The sequence below is a fragment of the Coturnix japonica genome, chromosome 3 (genome assembly GCF_054131305.1).
Source record: "Coturnix japonica strain WE chromosome 3, WE-NBRP24, whole genome shotgun sequence".
NCBI lineage: Eukaryota > Metazoa > Chordata > Aves > Galliformes > Phasianidae > Coturnix > Coturnix japonica.
Genome location: NC_140665.1, coordinates 5,075,698 through 5,096,762, shown reverse-complemented (window position 1 = coordinate 5,096,762; position 21,065 = coordinate 5,075,698). Strand labels below are relative to the sequence as shown.

The following is a 21,065-nucleotide window of genomic DNA, read 5'->3' as shown; positions in this document are numbered from 1 at the left end:
TTCCCAGTCATTCCCACTGTTCCAAGATCTTGTTTACCTTTATTTTCTTCTTCCCTTTCCCCTCAAGTCTGCTGTTTTGTTTGTTTGTTTGTTTGTTTGTTTTTCCAGGTCTTGCTTAGGAGCTTTCTTTCACCATTGTTATCTCCTAAAATGTCACTGAAACCATCTGCTTCAAGCTGGCTCTGCTGAGCAGCAGTAGCTCTCTAATATTGTTTGCACAGACATCCTTTCCAGACAGACTCTGTCTTCAGCAGAGAACTCAGTAGCATAAAACCCAAACAAGCCTGGTAAACCTGACAAGCGTATCCCTTTAATATAAATGGGCCACATATTTTCATTACTTTTAGTACCTCTCTGCCATGGCTGCCTGAGCTGAACATTTGTCTATGAGGATATTAAGCACTGGCTAAGAGTCAGATTCAGGAAACGACTTCAGCACATGGGTAATCATATTCCCATTTAGTGAACAGACATACATGCTGTAGTACCAGTGAAATCCATGAGGCTTTCAGCATATGCCTAAAGTTAAGCGTGAGAGATTGCTTTCACTGCTTATCTCAGTGCATTTCACCTTCTGCCTATCAGACACCATGTCACATAGCAGCCCTTCTGTTGCTCCTTATATCTAGACATAATAAATAAAACAAAAACTGATTGGGAAGGAAATTATGCCTCTCTTTGCTCAGCCCACCTACCCTGCGGTCAGTATTTGCTGAAAACCACTTCTGATAGTCTACTATTTGCATTACCGTGTCATTAATTTAGTAGAATTATTACAATTCTGGTCTGCTCTGGTGCTTGGCAGTAAAAATTTAAATAGTAAAATGTGTGTTGTGGGGATTATGCCTGCAACTTGAAGTCTAACTAACTAGAAAGTGGACTAGGCTTCCAGTCTTCTGGTGTCCTGTAAGTTTGCAATGTCCGTACAGTTCCACACAGTGATGGCATGAAACATTTCATCTTTGTTCTTTGTTTCTGTGTCTGGTAGCTGCCAACCTTCCAGTGTACGCATAACTTACCTAAAAAGTGGAGCCTGCTGTAGCCTTCTCTCTCCAATAAATGCGTTTAACATAACGTATAGAAATCACGTTAATTAATGTGTCTATAACAGTAATATTCATATAGCATAAAACAATAAAAAGGTTCAGATGGGTATTTGGAAAGGGGCAGAAGATCTTGAAATTGTCTAAGATAGCTGTATCCCAAGTTCTCTAACCTAGAGCCTCTCCATTAAACCATCAATTTTCTCCAGCTTCAGCATTTTGCAGTCTTTCCACTGTTGTGCTCGAATGGCCCAGACAGCCATGCCTGATTTGGCAGTCAGCCCATGGTGGAGCAGTAGTGGCCGTGCACTTTCTCGGCTCGTTTATTGTGATCCGCTTTGCTTTCCTCATCTTGATGCTGCTCAGTATCAAAATAAGCCACTGTAAAGCTTGTTCTTAAATGCTGTCACGGGATGAATTGCAGCAAGGCTGATGCACAGTCATACCTTTGTGCAGGAATCTTCCTAAGTGACTTTAATCCTGTAGCTGAAGTGGGCCAACTCACAGCAGTGGGTCGAAGGGAAGTTTCTGGTGGCATTGATTCTTGATTGATTCTGGTGATACTTGATTCTCTTCATAGTGTGTATTCAATTACATAGATACTCGATTGTTTTGGACATACAGAGAAAGTAGGGCTCTACTTGCTTTTTTACTTGTAAATCTCTCCTCATGCCTTTTTAGCCTCATCTGTGTTGCTCCAAATGCAGGCTTTATCATTAAGCCTGCTTCAGAATCCAGTTAAAGCCTGGTTATATGCATAGTTCAAAGCTTCACAAAGATAGGTGAAACGGAGAATAGAACTTGTGCATTAAATTGTGTCCATCTCTTTGGAATGCTGCTGCTTGCATACCTGCTAGGATGACCAATTGAAGATGTAAGCAGTGTCAGTCTTGTACTTAGGACTCAGTTGACTTCCACAGTGAGGAAACAAGTCCTTCCAGCTTCTCCTTACCTTCTGGTCTTTTTGGCATGACACTATCCTGTGCAGTTCCCAATAAGAGAAATACCTATCATGCTAGTAGTCTGATGACCTAATGCTAAAAGCCAACTACTTGTTGTAAAATAGTCATGATGATATGACTTAAGTGTTACTTAGAGACGTAGCCAGCAACCCATGTGGGATCTAGAATTGTTAAACTAGTGTTATATTACTTTTTAAATCACTGTTGTAGTTTGAACTGGTAAAACTAGTAGTGTTATTTGTTAGCCTTCTGTGAGATGAGCCAAGATGTATGGGGAAGCTTTGCCTCTTTTACTGGATGCTCTGATGTGGTTGGAAAAACAATATGCAGATTTTTTGATCCATCATATCTGCTATATTGGTTGCATCTAGGAGACACTTGATATTTCATGATGTTGATGAGTAAATTGGATGCAAAATGGCATTTGTGAAGCAGACTAAAACATGATTAAATTCCTAAGTATAGTTACAAAGTGGGAATCATTGTTGAAGGTGATTTGTTTCTGGAGATATTCCAGAGGGCTGGGGCCAAGAAATGATCTTTGTAAGACCTTGCTAAATCCAGTACATCAATGTACTGATAAATTTTGAAGGTTAGAGAAGGAAGTCATAAGCAATAAATGAGAGAAGTGCTGACTAATCTGGGTTGTTTGGAAAGCTCCATGCAAGTAAATTATATCTATTTCAATAAAGTAGAGTAATATATATATGTAGGGACAAAGGTCATCATCCATGCTGCATGTAATAACAGCAATCCTAAAAAAGGCTTGGGGTAGATGAGAGATGTACAAGTTGGCTTGGGTAGTCTGCTAAACATCTGGGAGTCTCAAAGAGGAGACTGAATGGACTTCCTGTTTGATTAAATACTGTGTGTCCACTAAGAAAAGGAATGATATAACATCCATTTAGTACTGGCCTGACCTGAAATATTTGGAGATGAACAATCTGGAGCAGTTATAGTTCACAAATCAAGGAGATTAAATGGGAATTGTTGAAGGGGTGGAAAATGTGCTTTACATTAAGAGACTGAGAGTGTGCTATCTAGATGTCTCTATTATCACCGCCTTGAAGTTGCTGTTGAGGGAGGAGAAGTGTGGTAAAAGTTCAGAACAAAAGCACACAAATTCATAATAAAACCCCTATTCAGTAGTTAATGTGGAACCAATCAGTATTCTAAAGAAGAGGCAGAGTTACAATTTTTCTTTGCAAATGACTGTAAGCAATCACTGTAACATCTCCACTGTGGCTGTAATGGAGCAGACTTGATTTTTAACTCAAATCTACCACATCAAGTAGGGAAAAAAAGGACTACAGACTAGAAGCAAAAATAGATACATACAAGTTCTACAGCTTATATAAAGAACTGGGTTAGAAATCCCAGAGGTGCTGTCTGATCTTAAACTGATATAAAGACCAACTCAGAAAGACCATTTTTGTTTGAATGGTATATTGGAACTGACTTTTCCTGATGCTATTCAGTTTTGACTTTTTAACTCAATCTTTCATAATATTTATGTTTTTCACCCTTTTTTTATAAACATAATTGAAACCGTCCAAGCTCAACAGTGTGAAGTTTACACGCTAGAACCAGTTGGTTCCACCACCTCATCAGCATAATGTCTCATGCCTGTATGTTCTTTGGTAGCTCTGACTTGCAGAACAGCAATGTCAGCTGGCAGCAGGGAATGAGAGAAGATAGGCTGTGACTGAGTCAGATTGCTTGCCCAGATTTGTGATACGACCCTTGTTTCTGAATGTGTGCAGGATCTTGTCTTGCTGATTTGATGGAGCCAGGAGGGCTGCTCCATTGCCTTTGTTATTGGTGTTACTCCTTCTCTGAGCTGGTAACAAAATAGATGTATAGCAAGCAAAGAAAGATTGACTGTGAGGAAGGAGGTCTTACATATATCCTCATATATAGGAAATTTTAAAGCAGAGAAAATCCCACTTGGCTGCTTCTGTTTTAATTTCCCTCAGCTTCTCGTCCTGAGAAACAGCTGTGGATGGAAACCAGAGGGGCCTCCATTGGCTGGTGAGACACTGCCAGCAGCTGTTACTGATCTGAGAGCCTCACAGCCCCTGAGTCACCTGGAAACAAATCAAACTGCAGGGTCTGCTTTAATGCTGGGAGAGATGTTGTGAGGAGAGGTATTGTTGAATATCGATGAAAGCAAGCAATTCGGCTTTAAGAAATATCATATAACATTGTTTTAATAACTGCATACGCTAAGAACAAGCATCTAAAATCAGAATTCTATTGACATAGTGTCTTAATGAGGCCGCAAAGATGTTTTCCTTCTTTATTGTGCCATTTCTCATATTTTACCTTTCCCCAGTGTTTGATTTTATTTTTCCCAAACACCAGACTTTCATTTACTGCACTTCTGTTGATTTAAGAGGGCTTTGGATCAGGCTCTGAGTTACCATTTCCCTTCTGTTTGAAGAAGGATTTTCTTTTACCCAGAGGAAGGAAATCAATAATTAGTCATGGCAAACTAACACTCATTTGGAACCACAAGCACATGGTGAGCTTTTCTGTCATTTTCTAAAGCTCTGGAGGTTAATGGAAGAAGAGTCCTGCTTGTGATCTTTGTTTTCCCCAATTGATTTAGGTACTGTATTCCACCGGAACATTTGTAGAATGGATTGTGGTAAATGTATCACTATTTGTTTTAAAGGCAATGCTACCTTACAGTGTTTTCTGTGTCCTGAGTTGTTTCCAGGGATCAATCTGAGGATTAACTTTTTATTTTTCATGACATATTAAAAAACATAGTTGTAGGAGCAGGTTATTGTATACCTTGATTGAACAGTGAAAACTCTGTGCTGTCCATTTCCACTTGGAGTTTTGAACAGGGCAGATTTCTGTTCAGCATAGCTCCCTTCCCTTTAGGCACAGCCACCTCCCAGCACACCGACCCCCATCCCAGGCTGTTTGCACGGGTACAAACCTGCTGTTGTTTTCCCTGCATCTCACATAAAGTTTGTTCCTCGAGCTCAGAGCCCTGCATTTCCACGTGCCAGCACACAGTGATGCTCCCAGCACAGAGGGGACCCCCGACCTGGTTTTTTTTTCCCTCTTAGTGCTTCTCTGTGCATTGATTTGTACCAGAAGGGGCACGGGGACACCTTGCTGCCCTGCGAGTAGCTGGGCAGGGTGCACTTGCTGTTCATCGGGTGCCAGGGGCTGACAGCGGACCGCACAAATTGCCAACACCTGCCCAGGTGCGTTGTGCTAGAGCATTCGACCCCCGGCCTTAAAGCTTTAGGCAGTCAGAACCCGCTGTGCGGGACAGCTCCGCACCAGGACCCCCCACCCAGCCCTACGGGAAGCAGCGCTGGGTCTCGGGGTGGGGCTACCGGGATGCTGAGCGGGGTAGGCTCCGGGTGAGGGGGGGACTGCAGGCTATGTGAGCGCCAGCCGCGGGCGGGGGGGGAGCAGGGCGATCCTCCCCGGCCGTGATTGGCAGCGCGGCGGTGTCCCCTCCCGGCTGGTGCTTCCCCTCCGCCGGCTCCGCGTTGAGGAGGGGCCGGGGCTGCAGCGCCGGCAGCGAGCACACCGCCGCGCCCCGAGCAGCCCCTGCAGCCCGGCTGCTCCCTCCGCTTTCCTTGGCTTGGGAAATATTATTTATTTTTTTATTTTGCTTGTTTCCTTCCCACCCATTTCCCCCCCTTCTCTCCCCCCCACCAACCCCTCCCGCATCCTTCCCCCTTCCATCTTTTAGCCGCTTCCCCGTCTCGCCCGCCCGGCGCCCTCCCCACGGGCTGCCTCGGCGGGCGCGCAGCGCGGGGGCCATGCCGGCGGGGCCGCCGCTGCTGCTGCTGCGAGGCGCCTTCGTCCTCCTCGTCCTGTTCCTGCTGCTCTCCCTTGGCGCCCCGGCCAGGGCAGCCGTCTATACCAACCAGTTCTTGGTAGAGCTGCACGGCGGGGACCAGGCGGAGGCCGAGCGGGTGGCGGCGGATCACGGCTTCGGAGGGGTGCGCAAGGTAAGGGCTGCCCGGAGCAGCTGGGAAGCGGAGATTGAGCCCGGCTGCGTCCTGCAGCCGCGCGGCTTCGGGAGTCCGCTTCCCGCAGCCGCTGCACAGCAGTCTCCTGGGAGGGCGTTCGGCTCGGACTGGGAGGAGAGGAGTTTCCCACATGCTGGCTTGCTCGGCGCCTTTGGACTTCGCTGCGTAAACATCCTCCAATTGAGCTCCCATCCTGAGGGGTTCGGGAACCGTGTGGGGCAGAACGCAGCGGGAGCAGCTCGAGAGCTTCCTGAGCACGGCTGGAATTGAAACTGCTCCGAGCGCTGAAAATAATTAAAGCTGTATCTCCATGGAGAAGCTCGCACACGATTTAAATGGAAGATTTCTTAGGGATTTTGATACATAAGTTTGTGAGGCTGGCAGCTTCCTTCATGTCCCTGTTATTCTAGCGGAGAAATAGGACATTGTCAGGGCAGAGAATCCACTTGATATTAAGCGTGGCATGCAATCAGTGCTCATCGCAAATTGATGTGAGTTGGAAAACTTCGAGTTCCAGCGGAGGCTGCTTTCTCCCCTGAGGTCATAGAAAGTCCTCAGTAGCTTTGGTGTCAAGGAGTCCCTACCCTGTTCCTGGAGAGCCCTGTTGTGTTAGAAATCTCTCACACTTCAATAGCAATCAGAGCTCTAAACAGTTCAGGATATAGTCAGTGGGTCTAATACAGTGCGCTGGTCAGGATGATTCCTGGCAGACTCAATGCCCAGGCAATACTTGGTTGGAGAAGTGTGGAGGGAAATAGAGTTGTGTGAGCATTATGTGTTGTTGTTTTGTTGTTGTTGTTTTCTTTCCCTGGTAGTTATGCAATGAGATGCCGTTCTGACTTCCAGGGAAGCAAATGGGAATTGCATGCTGAACTTGACTAAGTGAAATTGTGCAATCCCCTGCTATACCTATGCGTCTGTCCTATGAAGAGAGACTCGCTCCCTCAGGCTGCCTTGTGTCCACTCCGGTGTGGGCTTGTTACAGAAATGAGGACAATGTCATTTTTGTTTTAAACACCACTAATGCTTGCTGCTGATAAGGTGCTTTTGTTTTGGGCTTGTCCTGATGATGGTGGGGCTGCTCTTCTGCTGCCTTTAGGAGAGGAGCTAGGGATAGATAGGGATTTGGTCTTGTTACCCGAAACTTTGTAGATAGTATTTGCTCAACAGTTTTCCCTTGTTACTGCTCTCTGCTTGCACTCCCTTCATTATATTCTACCCTATCCTGGGTGTACCTGTCTGATAAGGCCTCAGGAGGAGGGAAGAATACCTTGCTACAGAGATGAATTTCTTTTCGTTTTAGCAGAGTGCCTACAAATGCTGCTGTTTCCATATTGGGAAGAGATAGGAGGGGCCACAGAATGAAGAACAGCTTCTGGGCTATTACAGTTATCTTCACAGGGCTTGTTAGGATGCGTAGCAATTCCACACGGAAATCAGTCTTTTAGCAGGAGCTGGAGGGAGGTCCTCCGGGTATGTGGGAAGAGAGGATCTGCTTTCCTGTATGTTGCAAGGATGCTGTGTCCCAAGGATGTGGGAGTCCTGAGGAACTAAGCCTGGCAGAGCTGCGGTGCCTTCTGTGTGTGCTCACAGCGAGGAGGAGGTGGCCAAGGCTCTTGTACTGTGCACGTGCTGTCCCAGGAGGTTTTCAGGTTACATCATCCCAGTCCTTGAAAAGCTAGAAAGCCTCTCACCCTGTGCCTACAAATGTAAGAGAAAATAGCACCCTGCTGTCTGCAAGGCAGAGATTTTTAGGGAGCAGGAGGAGTTCCTAGAGTTTGGCATTTAGCTGTCTGTGTCAGAAGATAATCCATCAGAGTCTGGCAATCTGCAGGGGAAATCTGAACAGGGAGATAGGTGGGTGTCAAGTGCTGTGCCATCTACACTAGTGTCTTCTCAGCACTGCTAAACAGAAGAGCCTCCTGATCTGTTTTGCTGTCATTGGGCTTATCTAGCATCTCAGCTTACAGTCTGCAGGCCTGGCTTTAACAGTAATAACAGCAGTGCAAAAAGTTGAACATGGACATGTATGTGTATGTGAACAGCTGTGAGTGGTAAACTGTGGGGGAAAGTACCATGTGTAGAATGTGCTGTCTGCATTCTTGGAAAACAGGGAAAGATTATGCTGCAAGGAGAAGTGAGGCCCCACTCTCAATGTAAGCACTCTTCAGAAGAAGAGAGCAATAACATCTCCACTCAGCCTCTCCTCATAGGGTTGATTTTCCAAGCCCTTTACAAGCCTTGTAGCCCCTACTGTGGAAACAGATGTTGCAGCAATGGAACGTCCCAAGCAAGGAGGAGACAGGGAGTCTGTCCTCCGCACATGAGCCCATTGGAGTCTGAAGACTTGACGTCAAGCCTCAGACTGCAGAGTTTCCATGCACTGACATGTTTAATAATTAATTAGCTTTGCATTTTATGTTGGCCTAGAGGAAAGGGTATCTGTTTGTATGAAGTAATCCTTCATTATAGAAACAGAAAGAGCCATTCTAGAAATGGAGGGTACAACATAACTAAGGAAATGTATAAGGAAACTAAGAGAAGCAGAAATAAATTGCTTGCAAATACTAATTGTTCAGCTACCAAGATTTCAATAGGTCTCACCACAAAAGAAAATGCTTCAGTTTTCAAGAGGGAGTTTGAGGTAATGTGTTCAAGTTAAGGGGAAGATGCAGTTAACTGCTAGGAAAAGTTTGACCCTGCTGCGGTAAGACGTGCTGCTGTGGGATGATGGATAGCCCAATTTTCCAGAAAGACCCTGGAAGAAAGTAATTGTGGAGAGAACAGCCACCAGGGTCTGGACCCATATCAGTTTCATGCCTGCGAAGTGCTGGCAGAGTATCGCTGGGCCCTGGCTGGGAAGTCCCATTAGCTCCTATTTACGCTCAAGAGAAGTGTTAGAGGAATTAATTCAGTTATATGGTGTCAGCAGGGAGTTTGCCTCATATGTGAAATAATATATTTCTTTCAAAATGGTGCTTTTTTTGTCGTTGCTGGTATATTCTATTTTGCTTTCCAACTTGGACATAGGAGCAGCCCCAGTAGCAAACACATCAGATGGCTAACTTGGGTTCCAAGTTACTTTAATGTACTTGCTCATACATGTGAAAGCTGAACTCTGCACACAAAGAAAGCAAATGCTCATGCACATCCCTCAGTCAGTATCTGCTGAGCTCCTTCCCCATCAGAGCCCCAAACCAGCTTCTTGCTGGTGGTGAGTGTTCTGTTTGAGGTTTAAAATAATTACCTTGTCAGCTTTGTGTAGCATTTATTCTTTGAATGCAAAACAAGGTCAGACTTCCCTGCTATGGATCCCTGCCGTAATTGCTCTATTACTGTTTTGAATATGTGGTGTAGTTCTGTTTCCTGGCAAGACATGCAAGTTAAACCTTACTTTTACAGATAAGTTTTGTTTTGTTTACTGTGCTACAGCTCAGTTGAAAAACTGCTTGTGAAGCTGCCTGTGTTTTTATTTATTCCACTTAGCCTGAATTCAATGGTAAAATTGCATGTGTGACAGAGAACCAGGAAATGCCCCTTTAGATGTTTTTTTTCACTTGTTTTCTTCATGCTGCAGCCCAAGTCAGGATGTGCAGTTCTTTTCATTTACGTTATAATTAGTTTTTAACGGTGACAAGGAGAAAAATAGAGAAAGCATACATAGAAGTGAACAGCACTTCCAGATGCTGTGCTTACACCAGAACAACATGGTATGTTACAGTCTAGCTTGAGCCTCAGTTTGTTGAGGCATGATAGCAAGGCACTGGGGATGGTTTTCTGCTACAGGATGCAGCTGCAGAGTCTGAGGACCTTAAACTGCTGAGGAACATCAGTGCCTGAAGCCTGGATGCAGCTGGCTGCCTCCTGCTGCCTGCTCCCTTCCATCCTCAGGCAAGGAGAGCAGCTCCGGCAGCTCCTGGCTGCCACCAGACCTGAGCAAGCCTTTGCATGTAGTGACTTCAGCTCCCCAGGTTATTTCTCTCCACGATGGTACATGGAGATCTCAGTGCCATACGTGTAAGGTTCGTGTTCTGTACCAAGAGAGACAGGCTTAGTATATAGAAATAACTCTCACTTTCTTTCCTTTGCTTCAAATCTGCCACTGGGCTATTTCAGATCTGTGCTGTGGAATTTATAGTTGAGTTATTTTAGTATTGGTGCTAGGTAAACAAAGACCATTAACATGGTGTCTCTGCATGTGAATATACCATCCTGCTGGCAGCCTGGCATCTTTTGCCTTTTGCCCAGATAGCTTTCCTACATGGCTTTCAAGCTATTTCTGGATGCTATTTTGTATGGGTACATTAATTGCCTGCATGCACTGAAGCTTTGTGATCTCTATGCAGTGGCTCTGTCTAGGACTCTGGTGCTGTCATACCTCTGGGCAGGTTTTCCAGATGTTGAGAGCAGTCTGATGGCTGTTCCCCCTAAGAAGCAGTGTGCATATCTGTGACTGTTACCTATGCTTAAGTCAAATTTGTCCCCAGTCCCAAAGCTGTGTAGCAAAAGGATCACAGAATCACAGAATTATCAAGGTTGGAAAAGACCTAGAAGATCATCTAGTCCAACCATTACCAATACTTCCTGGCTAAATCATATTCCTCAGTGCCACATCCAAGCGTTTCTTGAACACTCCCATTGTCGGTGACTCCACCACCTCCCTGGGCAGTGCATTCCAATGCTTGACTACTCTTTCCGAAAAGTAATACTTCCTAATGTCCAGCCTCAATCTCCCCTGATGCAGCTTAAAACCATTTCCTCTAGTTCTATCACTAATGACGTGAGAGAAGAGGCCAACCCCCAGCTCACTACAACCCCCCTTCAGGAAGTTATAGAGAGCTATAAGGTCTCCCCTGAGCCTCCTCTTCTCCAGGCTGAACAATCCCAGCTCCCTCAGCCGCTCCTTGTAAGGCCTGTGCTCCAGACCCCTCACCAGCTTTGTAGCCCTCCTCTGAACACGTTCCAGGGCCGCAATGTCTTTCTTGCAGTGAGGGGCCCAAAACTGAACACAGTACTCAAGGTGCGGCTGCACCAATGCCGAGTACAGGGGGACAATTACCTCCCTGTTCCTGCTAGTAACACTGTTTTTGATGCAAGCCAGGATGCTGTTGGCCTTCTTGGCCACCCGGGCACACTGTCGGCTCATGTTCAGCCGAGCATCAATCAGTACCCCCAGGTCTGTTTCCTCAACACAGTCCTCCAGCCACTCTGCCCCAAGCCTGTAGCGCTGCCCAGGGTTGTTGTGGCCAAAGTGCAGAACCTGGCATTTGGTCTTGTTGAACCTTATCCCGTTGGCTTTGGCCCAGCTCTCCAGCCTATCCAGATCCCTCTGCAGGGCCTCTCTACCCTCAGGCAGATCGACACTCCCTGCCAATTTGGTGCCATCCGTGAACTTACTGAGGATAACTGCTTTTGTGAAAGAACCCTGTTTTGAATGGCTGTTGTTTGGTATCAGAGCAGATGGGCAGATCTTACTGCCATGTAACAACGAGAACCAGGTAGTTTCAGTTCCTCTGGGTGAGGTAGAACGTTTTGTTTCCAACTTGGGAGTTCAAGTCCATTCAAACCTCTAGACAAAAATAACTTAATTGTCTGTGCATCTCCCATCTCAGACTTCCATATGAGAACCTGAGGAGTCCCCTGGTATTCACTTGCTAGCAGGTAAATGGTCCCAGAGACTGATGGTGCTGCTAGGCTGGGTGCATAAGCATGGGTGCTGAAGCATGGAGATAACTGTAGGACTCCTGAATTTATTAGATGCTGACTTTTAGAAGGGCCAACTGGTGTGAAGGTGGAAGATAGCTTTGCATCCTCCTCACAAAATACGGCAGGCGATAAGATGTAACACTACATCCATTCTTAAAGGACTGCTGTAACAATACTAATGTGGTTAAAATGGGAAAGCAAGCCCAACTACAAAGCTGTTATCATCAATGTAGGGGTGCTAACTTGTTTAACAAATGCCAGATCAGAGCAATAGCAGCACAGATTTCATTTTAACTAGAACTTTTACTAGTAAGCCTGTGCTGATTTATAACTAACTAAATAAAATACATCAGGCTTCCTGGAACAGTTATAGTGGTAACGCTTGATATGGCAGCTAAGTGGAAGTTTGCATTTGATTCTTTTCTTCATCCATTTATAGAATTATTCCAGTTAAAATGAACCTGTACGAAGCAAGTGTCAAATGCCCCTAATTAAGCACTTAGAAAGAAGCTGCTGAAATATATGTAGGATTTATTTGGTAGATAGTTTCAATCAGTGAGTTTAGAGATGTGAGCTTGTTCATGGAAAATTCTGTGAGCTGGAAATCAGACCAAAGTGATTAAGTGAAAGATAAATTGTGCCAGCTCTTGTCAAAATATTAGAGCAATAAGCCATCTCATGCAGGTCTGGTCTTAGCACAAATGGCTAATTTCTATGTGGGCTGCAGTAATGAACAGTTGTATTCATGTGAAGTTTATCTTTGCCATGCTGTGCTGTCCTAGTCAACAGAAAGTTTTGTTCTTTTTTCTTTTATTTCAGCTTTTCAAATAATTAATAGGTCAGGTTTCTCCAGGATGCTGGCTGCATTTACAGAACTGTGGCTATAAATATTGCAGTGAGCAGCTTGGTGCTTTCATCTATCACTGGCCTCTGGTGAGAGGAAGCGAAACTGTTTGACTCTTTGTCAAAGATGGGATTCCTCCAAGTAACCTGAAGTAGTCTGGTGCATTGGTCCTGCTATAAATCAGTGTGAGATCTGTGTTTAATTCTTGTAAGTTCATTGAAAAGGCCCTGGGCTGTGCTTTGGGACAGAGTGAGCTGTGTGAAATTCTGCACAACCACCTTGTGCTGTTCTGCGTGATGAAACCTTATGTAGACTTGAAGTTATAAGTCACTCTGAGTCTAGCGCAGCTGAGCCCTGGCTGTGTTTACAGGTAGTTTGAGCTTGTACCTGGAATTAGGGGGTACAAGCTAGCTCAGTATTACCATTTACCACCATCTGCGGGGTTGTAAACAGCTCAAGTGGATAGCAGTAGCGCTACTTTGTAGAAGTGAACTAGGACATAATGTTCTTCATCATGCATTATCTATCTTCTCAAACAATACTTTTGTGTAAATGTTACATTCTTAATTTCTTTGTCCACAGAAAGCAAATGGAAAGAGTGACCTCAGTGTTTGCATCAAACCAGTCAGCAGAAGTGCGTGACTGAACTAGATTATTTGCTTACCTGATGAGTAAAAGGGTACTGTGTCACACCTGGTTTCTCCTTGAGTATGCAGTGAGATTGTGAAAACCCAACGACTGTATATGTATTAATGATAAAGTAAAGAAACTGGCCCTGTTATCAGGGAAGAGTATTCGATATCAAACTAGAGCTGTCCAGTTAAAGCTCATAGATAAGTAGTTTCTAAAAAGAGGGGAGGAGAGGATGGGGTATTGTGTATGCTTTATTGATGACAGAGTATCCTCCTTTCTGCATATTCATCCTTTCTGAAACACAGGTACAGTGAATTGGTGCAAGTCTGAAATAGACGTATAGCTGAACCCTTCCTTTGTTGTTCACTGTGCAGAGCTGAGTATGGCAGAAGCTTCTGCCTAAGGCTTCTATCTGCATCCCAAATATGGTGAATTAGCTATAACCTTTACTGGTCCCCACAGGGACCTTGTGCTTTCCCATGTCAGTTAAAAATGTCTGTCAGTGAAATTTAGCAATTTAGAAGTTAATCTGAATCAATCATTATGTATAATTGTCATTTCTGAGTTTGGGTGGAGAAGTGTGACAAACCAGTGCCTGAACATATTTGCAGGCTAGAGGGGAAAACAACATAATGACGAAAATCAGTTGTTTACACTGGTTAAATGAATTTACACTGGTTAAATGAAGGCTGTGAGTCTGGGAATCATCTGAAGATTGATCTTTACAGCATTTCAGTCTATTGATTTTTGCATTACCGTTTAGACCCTAAAACTTCACAGGTGACTGTACTTTTCTTTTAGTTGCAAAACATTTCCATTTCTCATGCAGTTCACATACAGTTCAGAATGAAGTCCAGATGGAACTGATACAGGTTTGTTGTTTTTTTTTCCCTCTTCTTTCTGATGGGATTAAAATACTCAGTTTCCTTATGTAAAATACCTTTTTTTCTCTACTAACTGAAGACATTTGATCCACATTAAATATATTGGTAGAGAAACAAATATTCCAAGCTCCAAAAACTGAAGCATGCTTAAGAAATTAATTAAAAACCTATGTTTTCCATGCCTAACTGATGTAATAAAGATCAGCACATGCTGGGTTGACCACAATTTCTGTCAGCAATAAAATATGTCATCCATCAGTTGGTAGTAACAAATAGTAAGAAGAAATTTTGTAGTTGACTGAAAGGTCAGTGGAGAAGGGAAAGAGGTAGTGGTGCAGTTTGCTTTCCTTTCTAACATCGATACTAACATCGGGGCAGATTTGGTTTATCTTTTATTTACCATTTAACACAGAGCTCTCAAACCCACTCACAGCTGTTAGTTTGGTGTGAAGCGATGATCATACAGTGACATACTGGAGCTGAGATGTCTCCATTTCATGATGGTGTGAATAATGGACTCATTCACCTCTGACATGGTCTTCTATTAATATGGATAAATATCCATGACTTTCTGCTACCACAGCCAAGCAACTTCACAAAAGCAAGGAAAACAGTAATGCTCTAAAATGTTACTTTTCCTTGGCTCCACTGAAAATGTCTTCTCAAAGCTCAAAGTTATAAGCCTGCCTTAAGTGTTGGGAAGGGCCAGCATATTTGCATTAGTACAGTTCACCTTTTTTGTGCCTCCTTGAGTAGTTCTTGTCAATAGCCAACTTATTTTGGTCTGAGCTGCTTTTATAGCTATGTTTCCTTAGAGTTTGAGTTCATGACTTTGCTTCTAGGCACTACATTAGCTGAGCACTTGCACACACTTGTCCTACACACTTCATTCTGTAGGCATTGATTCAAAAGTAATGCTGAATAATGCTTTGCTGAAATCGAGTGTCCTTGAGTAGCTATGTCTTACCCCTTCTTCGTCTCTGAGATACAGATACCAGTTATTTTTAGCAGGGTTAAGCTATATCTTAATGCCACATTTTGAATATAACGCTTTATTTCAAGTGTTCTATCTCTGTGTTCTTAGAGCTGATGTCACACTGGACCTTGGAGTAACAATGGTTACGTCCTTAAAAGGACAGAGAATTGTGTGTAGACTGGAAGAGAGGGAAAACAACTTTAGTGCTAATTGCTGTCAGTACTGATCTACCCTTGAATTTTCTTTATAGCACACTGATAGAAAGGTATATTATTTAATCATATTAGAATATCTGTTGTTAATGAGATACCTAATATACATATAGATTTACCCACTAATAGGTATTGACAACGGCACTTAGCATTTTATACTTTCAGTAGTGCTGTGCAAACATTAATTAAATGAATTCTATTAATAAGTAAAATCAGTAAACAAGTACTTATTAGACTATGCTATTTTACATGCAACTGAAACAAGAATATTAACAGCTGTAATTGCCTAAGATTTTCCTAGTATTAGTATTAGTAGAAACAGAGGTTGCCCAGCATCTCAGAGCACTTGCCAGGGCTAAGCTGCAAGGAGTATTTAATTTATAATTGAAAGCCATGCCCTGTGAGTCTTAGTTCTGGTTCTGTCCTATAAGTGTCACCATGGTGGGGAAAAAAGAACCAAGAGGGGAAAAGGAAAATTAACTGCTCCTAGAGGGGATAATCTCGGTGGGGAGGATACTTGAGGTGTCAAAAATTTCACAAAATATTACCATCTTGGGAGATGCTTTGAAAACACAGTATGGCCTTGAAAGAGCAGCAAGAGACCCGGAGGCACTTTGTTTCTTCAGTTAGGAGACAACTGTGAATAGCATTAGTTTTGTTAGCCTTTAGTTGTAAAATAGAAAAGCAGAAGATCCATTTCTGTGATACCATCTTTTATTTTCCTGATTTTTCTTAAAGTGTTAAATGAACTAAGTAGTTAACCGAGTCAGATACTGACCAGTTTTGTGGCTGTGATGTAATTTATACTGCACAGTTGAGCTACTAGCAGGTGCTAGTAAAGAAAGTTAAGCTAGTTAAGAAAGTTAAATTTAGGGACAGATAATTCTCCAAAGAATGTCTGGAGTCTAATTTCTGTTTCATTCATTTCTAAATCCAAGAAGTATCCTGCTTTGGCTGTATTCAGCAATGCAAGTGATAGAATCAATAATGTGTTCTGTGGTTACTGGGAAGTAACGGATCTAAAATGCACAGATCCATTCATCTAAAGTAAAATGTCTCTCTTAAAAGCCTGAAATGGCTTGCACAATTCACTGATAAAACTCACAGCAAATCCACAACCTTGTTGCTGATGACTTACATGACTCTTGCAGGCTTTCAGGATAAAGCTCTTCAGCAGTGAACTTAAGTGATGTGAGCACAATAAAACATGAAAGCTTAGAGTCATTCAATTGTAAATCAAATCATTGTGAACTTGAGACCAAACCAGTGGGGCAGTTTCTTGTTAGTGCTTGCAAGCACCGTGTGTGATAGTGTAAGAACAATACTAATGAGAAATTGAGAATTATACTTGTGATATTAGTACTGACCTACCTGAATGTGGATGGATGTGCTCTTACAGTTTTTGCTCTGGAGTAAAAAAGATGCTCCCGGGGCATGGCTCTGCTCATCTAGCATGGCCACCTGAAATAGGTCAAATGAATCATGCTCTGAAAATGCCTCTTTTCTCTTTCCCCTCCCTTCCCCTCCCTTCCCCTCCCTTCCCCTCCCTTCCCCTCCCTTCCCCTCCCTTCCCCTCCCTTCCCCTCCCTTCCCCTCCCTTCCCCTCCCTTCCCCTCCCTTCCCCTCCCTTCCCCTCCCTTCCCCTCCCTTCCCCTCCCTTCCCCTCCCTTCCCCTCCCTTCCCCTCCCTTCCCCTCCCTTCCCCTCCCTTCCCCTCCCTTCCCCTCCCTTCCCCTCCCTTCCCCTCCCTTCCCCTCCCTTCCCCTCCCTTCCCCTCCCTTCCCCTCCCTTCCCCTCCCTTCCCCTCCCTTCCCCTCCCTTCCCCTCCCTTCCCCTCCCCCCTTTTTTTTCCCGTGAATTGTATGGGGAGCTCACATGAATTCTGAATTTCATGTGGTCAGACTGGACATCTAATTGCAATTCTGGTCAGTCAAAAAGTTGGTCCCTTTTCACAGAATTGTAGGGGTTGGAAAGGACCTCCAAAGATTGAGTCCAACCCCCTGCCAAAGCAGGTTCCCTACACCGGGTCACACAGGTAGGCGTCCAGGTGGGTCGTGAATATCTCCACAGAAGGAGACTCCACAAACCCCCTGGGTAGCCTGTTCCAGTGCTCCGTCACCCTTACCCGTAGTTGGCGGATGTGGTTGCAAAACCACTCTCCTTCATTTTTCGGTGTTCTTGGCTGACTGGGGATGTCCTGATGGATTGGAGGCTGGTAAATGTGACACCTGTCTTCAAAAAGGGCCAGAAAGATGATCCTGGCAGCTACAGGCCCATCAGTCTCACCCAATGGCATATATCCTTGTTACCGTGTATATTATACTATTTCCATTGACTTCTGGAAAAAAGATGAGCAGATCAATGATCTCTCAACCAAGTAGTTACAAACCTTTCTTATTTCTGCCTGTGGACTAGTAGAATGTACAACATAGGTAAGAACATATGTAAGTAGCTAAGCCAGGTGTTTCTGAATTAATCAGTAGAAGACGTGCTGAATTGTGTGAGTCTCAGTTGACTTCACAGGGATCATCTTGTATATAATTGATGTTTTAATGAGATTTATATGTTGGAAGAGTTAAAGCTGTGGTGAGCACCTCCACCTGCTAAATTTGCCAAGATAAATAGGATTAGGTTTGATTATTACTTGGATGGGGACAAATAGCTAATAAGTAGCGTGGTAAGTACAGTGTAAAGTGGGCCAGGAAGACTAAGTCAGAGCATTCAGCCTTGGCGCTTGATTGCTGCAGCCTTCAAGGCTGTTTGGAATTTGTTTAGATTCTACCTGAGCTCCTTTGGCTGAGGTTTTTGAGTACTTAGAATGAACTAATGAGAAAGTGTGAAATCCTTGCCTGGGGCCTTGGGCACACCATGGACTGGGTTTCACAAGCTCTGGCAAAGCTTTAGCCCTCTGTGCTATTCCACACTTCCCTACCACCATTTGAATTATCCTTTCTTATTCATACTTTGTTCTGTTCTACTTCTATGCTTCGAGCTGCCTGAGTTTCTATCTGGCTCTACTTGTATGAGGTCTTCGTCGCTATAGTGAGTGAGTGCCTTTGACTTCAGATTTGGCTCCCATCTGTATATTTAAAAGTAAAACGATTTCTAATGCTAATCAGAGTGAGGGAAAATGAGAGAAAGAGATTTAAAAATTCATATTGAATATTTATAAGCATCCTCGGTGCATTTGGTGGAGCTGGGATGAAAAGGTTTCTAAAAGGTTTCTAATTTCTGCTGTGAGGCACTTCGTTGTGCTTCAGCTATAATGGCAACTGAAGGAGCAGGGCCTGAGGGGCCCATGAAGGCTCCAAACACATTTTCTTGTGCCAGGTCTGGGTTGTATAATTACTGAGCAGTAATGGGATGAAAACTCACCTGCAGAGAACTATGGCCCCCTTTGAAGGCAGGAACTGTGATTACGCTATGTTGAGAAGAGATACTTTGTGTTAGTATGCTATTTATTTCTTTTAAATTGAGGGCAGGTAGTTGTTGTTTGTGGATTTTTTTTCCCTCAGAGCAGATAAAAGGTTTCTTCAGCACCAGCCTTGGTTTGTAACCCTGTGTGCCAGTCCTATATTTGTGCAGGTAAGGAACCCTAAGCTCCTTTTTTTCTCCACTGTTGTGTCTCTCCAAGGTAGCCCAGATGTTACTGGTTTAGGTAAGGGACACAACTGGAGTTTAGTCTTTCAGTGGCTTCTTTTCTTTAAATCCCTGCACTGTTGTGCAGCTGATCTTGATGTCCTGTGCTTTCAGATAGACCAAATTAGATCTGATGCCACTGTGCATTGTCCAACACAAGGCTGACAAGGAAATGCAGTTGGACCTTCTCTGTCAAGCAGACAAAGTGGGATGGACATCCACTCCAAGGGAGCTGCTTGCTGCCCTGACCTGGACCAGGTGTCTGTGAGGAAGAGGATGTCATATGACTGTTATTCCTTCTTGGAGCAGATCTGCTGCTGGAGGTTCAGCAGAGTGCTGAGACTTTTGTACCCCTTTTGTCCCTTTCACTATTGCAAGGTACAAACCCTGAGCCCCCATTAGGAGCAATTTGCTGACAGGCTATAACAGAGTTCAGTGGCTCAGAAGCAATGCAAGCAGGGTAGCTGCCTATTTGTGGCCCCTTTCCTTGAGGACTGCATCCAGGACAGCATCGAGTAGATTTCCTGCATGGGAAAGACTGCATATGAAAGGAGGGGAGTGCAGGAAGACTGCAGACCATGAGTTTATCTTATTTTATTTCACTACTAATTGCACCCGTACTGCTCTGTTGCAGCAGTAATCTGATAAAAGCAGAGATCCCAGCCATTTCCCTTTCTAGATAAGCCTCTTCCATTTAAAGAGTTATTTTCTTTCCTCCACTTAGTTGAACACCGAAATTTCAAACGTAGTTTTCTAGTCCTCATTCTTTTCTGGAAGGAGGTTAAGTACTTCATCAAGGCAGTTGCAAAGCTGAAGGAAAGGTTGGCACAGATTGACGGATGAAAGCTTGCTCTCCTTGCTGTGTTCAATTAGTGATTCTGTTTTTGCTGGTGTCTTTTTCACCAGTAATTTTATGCAAGTCATTACATAATCCCTGAGTTTCTTAGAGTCTGTCTCATTTATATACCAAGGCAATAGTAGGCCTATTTTCTTATTGCTCTTAATGATCCTTCTTACTTTAATTTTCAAGTGCTTTCCAGCAATTAGTAATCTTACATAATTGCTAGTTTTTGTGTGAGGGCAGGAAGCTTTGCTTCTTGCACATAGAACCACAAGATTGAGTGAATTATTCACCCATGTTTTGTGCACATTCTGCTGCTGACATAGGATTCTACTCCAATTCAGTTCCAGTTTTACAGTGAACATATTATGGAGTAAGCTGCTGCTGGTGGATCTTTGGGGCTTGTGGTGCACATGAGCCCTTTGGTTTTCGTTTCACATTGTTATGTGCAGTGTTTATGTGGTCATGCTGAGCTCCTAAGCAGAACTGAGCTCCCAGGGAACCTAATGGCAGGAAAAGCAATGCAGCTGTCAGATACCAGCATCCTGGCATTTGAAGTTTTGAGTCTGTATCAGGAATCTGTCAAATGTGAAGCACTTCTGTGGCTTCGTGGATTTCATTGCAAAAACCCTCATCAATGCATGTGCTGTCTTGAGTACTTTGCTGGCATCTGACTTTCCCTGCTTTCCTATATTTTAAAGACTTCTTGGAGACTTCAGATTCTTCCTGCGTGTTGCTGTTTTTGCTGTTATTCACAACTGATGTTGCTTGATTATGCCATGTTTCAGTTATTGCCTTAGCCCCCTTCCTGTCTATCCACCCACAGCTTCACTGAAGGAGTACAAAAACTGCAAACTGTAAAACATCTGAGTTTCCTGAACATTATTGGGATATCTATTAGAGTGACGAGGCTTTGGCACTGCTGCCCAGAGAGCTGTGGGTGCTCCATCCCTGGAGGTGCCCAAAGCCAGGTCAGATGGGCCCTGGGCAGCCTGAGCTGGTGGGAGGCAGCCAGCTTATGGCAGGGGTTGGGTGGGCTTTGAGGTCACTTCCAACCCGAGCTATTCTATGGTATATGGAAAGAGCAGAATATTCAGTTAAGCGTTTTGAGATTACCTGTGATTTTGTCCGTTAATCTGATTGTTTCCATGTGATACTGTTATTGCTTTCTCATGTGATTGGGCTTTAACAAACTGACTGGTTTACTGGGTGGTGTATTACCTCATTCTAGTTGGTACTAATTCTACACCAAAAATGAGTAAGTACATGTCATGTATCTTCAGTATCCTTCCAGATATCTCCAATATCACTGAGAGCCT

At 43.9% G+C, this 21,065-nt stretch overlaps 1 protein-coding gene across 1 annotated transcript in view; it reads left to right on the top strand.

Annotated features, from left to right (window-relative positions):
- The first annotated feature begins 5,357 nt into the window (after window positions 1–5,357).
- The window catches only part of PCSK2 (proprotein convertase subtilisin/kexin type 2), a 91,309-nt gene continuing 75,601 nt past the window's right edge, over window positions 5,358–21,065 (top strand). Inside the window, exon 1 of the mRNA XM_015856543.3 lies at window positions 5,358–5,991. Coding sequence (XP_015712029.1) covers window positions 5,800–5,991 — 192 coding nt within the window. The 5' untranslated portion in view covers window positions 5,358–5,799. The remainder of the gene's footprint in view (window positions 5,992–21,065) is intronic.